At 43.0% G+C, this 9,689-nt stretch overlaps 1 protein-coding gene across 2 annotated transcripts; it reads right to left on the bottom strand.

The window, feature by feature from the left end:
- Positions 1-515: 515 nt before the first annotated feature.
- On the bottom strand, positions 516-8,536 carry kcnip3b (Kv channel interacting protein 3b, calsenilin). Of its 2 annotated transcripts, none has more exons than XM_076149579.1 (7): positions 8,431-8,536; positions 3,945-4,069; positions 3,769-3,838; positions 3,425-3,603; positions 3,146-3,250; positions 2,965-3,027; positions 516-574 (listed from the first exon to the last, which is right to left on the bottom strand). In XM_076149579.1, exons 1-7 carry the CDS (start codon positions 8,534-8,536, stop codon positions 527-529), a joined length of 696 nt encoding a protein of 231 aa, XP_076005694.1. In that variant the 3' UTR covers positions 516-526. The 2 variants fall into 2 exon arrangements, with proteins under 2 accessions (XP_076005694.1, XP_076005693.1); XM_076149578.1 differs by lacking the exon at positions 8,431-8,536 and adding an exon at positions 5,311-5,422.
- Between the last annotated feature and the right edge of the window lie 1,153 nt (positions 8,537-9,689).

The following is a 9,689-nucleotide window of genomic DNA, read 5'->3' as shown; positions in this document are numbered from 1 at the left end:
TGGTGTATCTGGTGCAGGTATCTACAGTGCCTTTAGTTCAGGCGCATATAATACATAGTAATACAACTGTAGTGCAAGCTAATTCCACATCACATATTTGATGACAAACATGCTTCACTTCATTTCTCTTTTTTGTGTCTTTTTTTTCTTTCGTGCAGCTAAATTTCACTGTTGTTAGGTCACGTCATCCAGTGCTGTAAAAATGCTTCAAGAAACATGTGCTTGTTGTCAGGGGGATTATATATGTGTGTGTAGAGAGTCGGCAGGAGGTGTGTTATGTGTCTATGCTACTATCCTTGAGTCCTCAGTGGATTACATTAAGCTTCTCTGGGTCTTGGTTGTAGTGGTAGTGGTGGTACTTTTTATAGTCCAGAAGCATTGGCAGGAAAAATCTAAAGTAGTGCAGAGAAAAAAAGAAAAGAAAGAAACAATAGATTGTGTATCTTGCCTACATACTAACAGAATGTGTTGTTCAGTGTGAGATGCGTGTGTATGTCTGTGTGAGCAAATAACAGCATCCTACTGGCTAAATCACATTTTCAAAGAGCTGCATGGAGTTCATGATGTTCTCATCCTGCGAAAAGATAATAATTAAACATTAGTCACTAGAAATAAGGAACGATGAAAGTTCAGCTTTTGTCCCTGGTCTGCCTGGACAGTATGTGCCGGCCATAACTGCAGACTTTTGTTGACACTAGCAATGATTTATCCCAGTGAGCAACAAAGTCAACTTGTCAAAACTTGTAAAACATGTAACACACAGTTTTAGTCCTTAAGCACGTTAGCACAGTCAGAAACATGACGTGGAATACAGTAAGAATAAAGAAAAGTTTGAAAACAATATCTTTGCTCCTTTGGTTTTCAACGATTGAAGCATATTGGAGCAGCTGCAAGGTTACATCAGCTTTGTTGCTCAATGTTTGAGTTTGGATTAAAAGGGTGCTGATCCCACACAGGTTCATCTGAGGGTTCTACCATTTGGGTCACAACAAGACCATTTTCCACCTCTAAAAACATCTAAATATGAACATCACGCTCCCCCAAGTATGTAGATGAAACAGTTTCCAGCCAAATGTTTGAGGGCTCGGTCCAAAAGTCAAATATTTGCCGCATTATATCCTTTATTTTTATCATGCACAATGATTTTCCAACACAAGTCTGTAGTTGTGGAGAGACCTTACTGCAGGAGCCTTTTCACCAACAAACATACTTTATGGCTTTATGCAGCTGTAAAACTTTTCCTTTGAACTTGACCTTTTGTTTAGGACACAGCTGAAAAGAATAAAGAGCCTCCTTTACAATGACTTTGGGGCGCAACAGAGGTTTGATTGGCATTCAGGTGTGTAAATATTAAAGTGATGCATATTCTTATGAATGTCAAACACCAAACAACATTTTTCTGGGTGGGTTTCATCTAATGATGCAAGATTCAGAGTTTAAATTGACTCTTGCCCTTGCTCAAACCTTCTGTATGCTCTAGTGGTTTTGGTTATGTATGTTATAGTGGCCTTGTGGTGTAACCTTGAAATGGGAAGCTGAGTTACACCACAGGCTCAAAAATGGAGCCCAATGCCATTTATGGCAACAGCAAGGACACACCAAAGGAGCAAAGGCCAGAAACAGACACATATCCTACAAACAAACCAAAATCAACTGCACTTGCTAGCATGAGCTTGAAGACGTTTCCCCTCTCATCTGAAAGGCTTTTGGTGCTCTGACAGACTGGTGAGGACTTCCCAGGATTGGTAATCCTGGGAAGTCCTCACCAGTTAAGCCTTTACTAGCAAGTCCAGTTGCGTAAGATTAACTTTCCTTGGATAACATGACCTGGCTGACTGAGAACCTACACAGACATTCTGTAAACAGGTACATTTAATTGTGTTTTTATAGGTTAATGATGGTGTACAAATATAAATCTTGCTATGTATGTAATACATAGCGAGTTGCACATTCTGCACTTTGTACCTTTTGTACTCCTTATGTACTTTGTACTTTGTTGTACTTTGTTATGTACTTTGTTGCCGTAGCCTAGTGTATGTACCCCTTATTGTGTGTACTTTGTTACTTTGTTGTTGTGTTTTTGCATTAGAGGTGATTCTTGGTGTCATTCTCCACTGTACTGTAACTGTGGCACAGTAATTTCCCTTGGGATAATAAACTTTAATCTTCTCTTGTCTTTATGTAATCTTCATAGTGCAGAGTATAAGTGCAAACTTAATTGGCAAATAAAGTGATTCTGATTCTATAACAGCAGTATGGATATAAGAATGTGAGAATATTCCATTACTACGTAGTAAAATCCCTGAATTAAACATTTTATTTCACTCCTATAGTCAAACTATGTCACAGAGATACATTATCTTAAAATAATGTGAGGAAAATAAAACCACTTAATGGAAAATGTTGAATTGAATGTATGAATCTGAGTGTCAATACTGTATGCAGCTGTCAAATAACCTTTAGAATCTTTCTCCATTTAAATAGGCTGATTGACTGAAGACACTGCTGATACTCATCTAGTCTGTTTCAAATATCACCACAATCCAATTTGTCATTATCACATCTACAGGGTGTCAATAATTTAGACCAGGCCAGTATCATTTATTTTATTATCAAAATCAAAAGTGTCAGTTCTATTAAATATAGAATAAAGCAGCAGATGCTTATTACTTTGGTCACTTTCAACTTATTCCAGAGAAAATTGAGGGTGTTGTGTTTTTATTTTAGTATATACTTTTTTCGTTTTCGTTTTATTTTAGTACAAACAACCCTTTTAGTGACATCTGTACTTCTTCAGTGAGTGAATGTAATCTTACCTAATGGTTAACCAGTGACAATTACATAATCTTCTCAGACCTCATGACCTCACATACAGTTTAGGAAATATCCTATTTGTGTAGATGTGTAACTGTGATTGTTTAGTCTGTGTGCCTGTGGGAGTGTCTGAGAGGAAGAATACATCACCTTCTGACAGGTCTCGATAAACTCTTCAATGGTCACTACGCCGTCACGGTTTCTGTCCATTTTCTGTGGGGGGACAAAATGAGACGTACAGCAGATGGGGCACATAAGTGAAGGTGATTTCAAGGTCAAATTGAAAAGTAACACAGGTCATCAGCAGATGTTTATGTTTAATCCACAGAACCTGGAAAAACTTGTCCACGTGTTCAGAGGGAGCCTCATCTCGTACACAGGGGTACGTGTACCTCCCCATCATGTCATAGATTGATTTCATGATGGCCAGCATCTCCTAAGAGAAGAGTCCAGACACAAGTGAGGTCACGTGAAATACTCCTTTAACTTTGTAAAGACCAAAGCTAAAATGTATTACAATTACAATCAAATAAGTGGTTGATTTAGGAGTTTATTTTAGGCTCCGGAGGTGCAGACGTTCGTGTCTCAATTCCACAAAGCCCACACGTACCTCTTTGGTAATGTAGCCATCTTTGTTAATGTCATAGAGGTTAAAGGCCCAGTTGAGCTTTTCTGTGACTGAACCCCTCAGCAACACAGACAGACCAATGACAAAGTCCTCAAAGCGGATTGAGCCGTTTCTGTCTATGTCGAATGCATTGAACAGGAAATGAGCGTAGGTGGTTGCATCTGTGTCAGAAGAGACAAACGTACAAAAAGAAGAAAATAGGAAGCAGGGTCATAACGTTTTACAGCCACACACTCAATATGATTTGCCAAAGCATCTAGTATCCAACAGCAACAGAGTGATAATAATGAGAGCGGGCATGAGAAGAGACTGTCTCAAAGTCTAACCTCCTTGGGGAAAGAACTGAGAATAGATGGACTTGAATGTTTCCTCATCAACCAACCCGCTGGGACACTCCTGCCCAAGAGAGCGAGAGAAAGAAGAGCAAATCTCAGGTCTATAGAGCAAACTAGCAGTGATGAAACACGTATGACCGTCTCTGTTCTCCCTGAAGTGGACGTACGTTCTTAAAGCCCCTGTAGAGGGACTGAAGCTCCTTCCTGGTGAACTTGGTCTGAGACTGCAGCTGGTCCAGCCCCTCCGGCTGGTGACGCACCGTCGACAGCTCCAAGTCACTGTCACTGCTGTCTGTGTGAGAGAGAGAGAGAGAGAGAGAGAGAGAGAGAGAGAGAGAGAGAGAGAGAGAGAGAAACAGACAGGGAAACAGGAAGAGTGAAAAAGAAGATGCAGAGTGGGAAAGATAAAGAGAGGAAGAGGGGGGTGGGGGCAAGATATTGAGTGTGTGGATGCAGGCCAACAAAGGAGGGAGGCATTGATTATAGAGGGGCTGAGGAAACATGCAAGTACTAAAGTATCTGTGGGAGAGAGAAAGACAGGCAACAGGGACTAAAAAAGGAAGAGGAGGTACTTTCTTTATGGCGCTTTGTATTATTTTCAACAAAAATCTAAGTAGAAAATCAGAATTTCAGAAATTTGATGTTTAATTTGATTCATTACTGGTTAGCAGTTCACACACACTAAGAAAGCACTGCATGGTGGGAAATTAGAAAGCCTCATTCCATAAAGGAGGAATACTCTTCAAGCCATAAGTTAGTTTGGTTGCTGTCACCATACTCACCATCTTTAGAGAGAGAGAACACCGAGGAGAAGGCGGAGGAGGAGGAGGAGGAGGAGGAGGAGAAGGAGGGCGTCGACACCAAGATGGAGAAAGAGGGTGAAAGAAAGTAAATGGAGACCAGTGGGAGAGCGATAGTAAGAGGAAGAAAAACAAAACAAAGAATAGATTCAAGTCAGACGGGATACTGAAATATACAGTATATGATGGGCACTGAGCCGTCCAGAGGTAAAGACTCAGGTTATGTCCTGAGGTTACATCCAACAGAGCAGTGAAAAATAATCTACAGGCAGACGTGGAACATAAACCCAAAGTATGGCTCCTCGTGTTTTCATTAGCAGCAGTGGAGTGGAGTCCTGCACGTAGTGAGGGGGAGCCAGCAGGAGATGAACTCTGTAAAGGACTGACTGACCTCCCTCAGCACAGCCAAGCTCACTGGAACATTCCCACACACTTTTCCATTTCCATGACCTCATACTATTGGGGTGATTTCAAAAAGTAAGAGAGGGTGAAGCAGATTTTCCCTTGTGACCGTTTTCTATTGGTGGTTCCTTGTAATCACACTGAAGAATTGATATTAAAATCATCTTTGTAAGAACTTTACAACCACTTCGACTACAGTCACTGTCCGGATGGATCCAGATCCACGTCAACAATACCCCCCGAAAAATGAATTCCATTTGCGTCCTGGCCACATGTCCTCCCCATTCCCTGCGTCCCTCGTCCTGTCCCCTCTCCCAGGCTGCCTCCTCACCGGTCTCAGTGATGTCGATGAGGCCCAGCAGGTGCATGAGTTTGAGGAACATGATCACCAGGCAGACGATCCCGACCGTCTGCAGTCCCTCCGTCTCCCACCTCACACTCATCTTCCCCACGTCTTCTTCTTCCTTCCCCTCCACCTTGCCTCTCTGACGTTGCCTCCGCTCGTACGTAATCGGGGCCACTTCACTTCACTTCTCTGCTCACTTTTCTTTTCTTTACTTTCAATCCATCTCTCTTTATCCGTCCCTGTCACTGAAACAGTGTCAGTCACTCGTCAATCTGGTCCCAGGTCACAGATTTCCTGTCGTTTCTGTTGCTGTATTTAGACTTTCTCCCGCTGCTGGCTGATTTAATTGCCTGGTTTATTTCTGTGCCCCTTCTCTCCCTCTTTCTCCACATCTAAAAAGCAGGATATGATGGTCAAACCTTCTTTATTGACGTCAGGCCGATCAGATTATTGTTGTAAAATAATTCCAAAGGGAAAAACAATATCCATAAAAACAGCAAATCCAGAGAAAATCCCTCCAGCATGTATATAGTGATGAAGCTCAATGGTCTAAGAATGACTCCTCCTCCTCCTCCTCCTCTCTGCCTTCCCTTTATCTCACATCATTTCTTCTTATTAACCTCTGAACCCTGAATACCCAGAGAGTTCATCCATATCTTCCTATTAAATAAAACTGACTGAATGAAGCTCAGGAAACTGAGACTAAGAGTTTACTGATTGATACTGATGGGATTTTAATGTCTTACATACTTCTATTAAAAAAAAAAATTTTCCTTCAGGGAACCCAGAGAGGCTGGTGGCACAGGTCAACCAGTCCAATCTTTTTCCCAGTTCTCTCTCTGATCCACTTTCTAATTGTTACCCCGTCTCTCATGGGGGCCGTAACACAGATTTAATCCTGCAGACACTGATTGGAGTCCTGCCATACTTTAATACTGTAATACAGTGAGTGTGTGGGCTCCCTCAGGCCCTGTGACACTTGTTCAAAACTCATTCTGAGGAACATGATGATCTTTGCTGCCCTCTTGTGGAAATGTGGATCTTTCTAGTGGAGAAACTAGGAGCAAAAATAGCGTGCAAGGACAAATTGTCTTCATACTGATGCTGGTTTAGGTTGATTGTTTAGTAGAGATTAAAAATAAAACCAAGTTAAGTTAAACACCTTGCAAACCTCCAAAGCTTAACACAACGCTGCGAGGGCTTGTAATGGTAGATTTTGATCCACATCATTCAGATAATTTGCATAAAGACTGTAAATGAAATGATGCAAAGGCAAATGTTTGAATAATCTAAATGCCCTGATTAACAAAGGAAAATGTTGGTGCCTCTTCCATTTGTGTCTTTATTTACACACAACTCAAATATCCCAGACTGAGAGTCCAATGTGTGGTGTAAATAGCAGATATTGGTATCAGAAAGCCTCAGAATAGGGCTTGTACAGCTCTAAAGATGAGCCTTACTCAGGCACGAGGAAATATTGATGTCATCCCAAAATAGGTGTGTGTTGGATTTATGCCAAAATTGACATCAGAGCTGCGAGGACCAGACTGGAACAACAACCGAAGGAAGGGCCAAAAGGTTCATTTCAGACCAGATCAGTTGTTTGAACATAGATGTGCTGTCACACCGGTACATGGACATCATATGATGTCACACAAAGGGTTACGCTTTGCATTTGGTGATGTAGCATCAATGTCTACTTTGTTGAGTGCTGACATATAAATAATGCAGTAAATAAACTCCATCGCCCCCCACGCACCCATCCTGCCCACCACTGGCCTGTTGATTGATAAAGGACTTCTAGAAATCTTAGGCAGTGCATCCACAAAGATTTTAAGAGGAATACCACCATCATGACCCCCACCAGTGTGAACAAAACTGTACATTATGAACTTCACAATGAATTGCAGGTGTACCTCTCTATTTTGTCAATGGGGATTACCCTTGAGATTATGACGCCACATAGCACAAGCAGGAAAATAGGGAGGGGCCAATACGAGCCGCAGAGCAGACTAGGATGACGCACGCGTTCAGAAATGACCTCAGCACTGTTGACTGTAAGCTGTGATCTTGACCATACATGCATGTAAACCACATCAAAGAGAACCACACCTGGAAAACATGAGCATGACTGGATGAGTTGCCTTGCCTCGTGTCCCTACATGCAGGCAGATGAACTTTCAGAAAGGCAGTGAAAGCCTCCAAACCACAATAACTGTTGGTGGATGATGAGGAGACACAGAAGCTGATGACATCATCGTTCAGTCGGGGTTAGTTAGTCCCACTGGGAGATAATGTCGTAATGAAGTGGAAAGAATGGAAAGGTAGACACACGATCAGAGGAGTTGGGAGGCTCGTGAGGGGTGGCCGGTGTCCTTCAGGGTCCTGGAGGAGTACTCCAGGCTCCATATTTAGGCGGCCTGAGAGAAAGCCTGTTCGATACTGCATGTATAATTAATGCGAAGTAATGCTAAACCGGGGTGTGGGCACTGACTCTGAATCACCATAAGGTGGGTGGGCAGTGGGGGTGGTGGAGGGGGGGGGGGGGGGGGGGGGGGGGGGGAGCTATTGGAGTTACTGAAGACTGGAGAGATTGAGAGGAGTCATAAATTATGGAAGGACATTACTGTTGTTTTTGTTGAATTTATTACTTATGATGTCGGGCCATATGAGCAGCACTAATGTGCCGACTGGAGCATTCCTGCTGTAATTGTCTTGGCACAGTGACTGCAGGGCACTTTGAATGGCTGCCCGTTAGCCCAAAAGCCTAATCAAAGGGTAATGCATCATTCAAAGAGCAGTAACTGATGTCTCATTTACAGTCCCAAATGTACACCGTCTACCATCAAGGCTTGCTGCTTGATCCTTAGCAGGCAGAATAGAACATCTTATTAACAGCTTACTTTACTTTGCTGACGTGACAAAAGTAAAACTGCTTTTGAAAAGAACAGAAAAATGAAGAAAATTTTACAACTGAAATGTTTCTGCTGAGAATAAGCACATTACAATTGAATAAGAAAATAAAAAAGTAGAACATCAGCATAGGGACAGCCCTGTCCCGCAAGCAGCAGCTACTACAGGATAGGGGCCCAGATGGACCCTTACCTTCAAATGATGACATGGGCTCCAAGATGCCAAACTGCTTGAGAACTGCCATGAACAGGATGATGACCACGCCAATGGCAAACAGTTCCATGCCCTGGATCCCCATGATTTTTGGACAGGGGGAGCCCACTCAGGGCCAGACCTGCTCACAAAAGGCCCAGCCCCGGGGAGAGGCACGAGGAAGCGTAGGCCGGCCCGAGCTGCGGTGGTTTAGGCTAACCAACGAGAAGTGTTCTCAACTTAGATGAGCTGTGCTGAGAGGACGGGACAAGGAATCAGTCTGGGTGGCGGAAGACCACATGTGTTTGTATCCAGGACCAGGCCGCTGAGACAGCATGAGACCAAGGCCAGCACGCTGGATGATGGCTGCTCTAATATCAACACTGATGCTGAAATGGAAAGTATGTGGAAGCCGACATATATGGAAAACCTCCCTCTCTAGACCCATGAGGGAAAATGGGGCTTGTGTCATGGACCATTTGTTACAGTGCATTAAAGGAGACGTGTCATGTCACTCTCCAGACTTTCCTTCTGCCTGCATTCACAGCTGATCCGACGGACAGAAACACAGACGATCGATCGGCCTCTTAATCCAAGCAGCTTTGGTCAGTCTTCAGGTCGTCATTTGCACAAAAATAATCACATTTTTATTTTAGATGACAACACGTTTGGGAAAAAGCAAAACACTCTGCGATGCCTTGGAATTCCTGCAGTTCTTCATGATACGAAATGTGGTCAGAGATTTCAGGAAGGAGACAGACAGGTGGAAGAGTGACTTGATGAAATGCAGAACACTGGAGAGTAGAATGTCAAATCCCAAGCTCCTCTCATTCTCCATGCCACGGGAAAAGCAAAACAACAGTTAGTAGTTGTAGATAAATGACCTCATTAACGACGACGACGACCGCATGAGCAAATATCTAAAACTCAGCAGAGGGACCAAATCATACAGGAGACATTCTTTGTCTGCAAACCAAACTGATATGCGGCTCTCTGTGGGAAAACATCTGCTGTATCCTGACTGAGCAAACTCCTGTCAGACGGTGTATAAAAAGATACGTATCACATGATAGGGGGGAAAATGGTAGAACGAGGCTGTTCACCATCCAAGTCATCAAAACACTACGACTGATCCATCATCCCAGACTGCGTTAGAGTTATTTCAAAGCATTCCGTCCCTCCTGCTGTTTTTCCCTGGTCAGTAATCCGTTTGTCCTCCAGCATGGAAGTCAAATGAGCTCTGTGTTGTTTCCCGTCTG

The sequence above is a fragment of the Genypterus blacodes genome, unplaced genomic scaffold (assembly GCF_046128005.1).
Source record: "Genypterus blacodes isolate CSIRO-AG114 ecotype Tasmania unplaced genomic scaffold, CSIRO-AGI_Gbla_v1 ptg000045l_1, whole genome shotgun sequence".
NCBI classification, from domain to species: domain Eukaryota; kingdom Metazoa; phylum Chordata; class Actinopteri; order Ophidiiformes; family Ophidiidae; genus Genypterus; species Genypterus blacodes.
The sequence above is the reverse complement of the archived record's forward strand: the minus strand, read 5'-3'. Positions and strand labels throughout refer to the sequence as shown.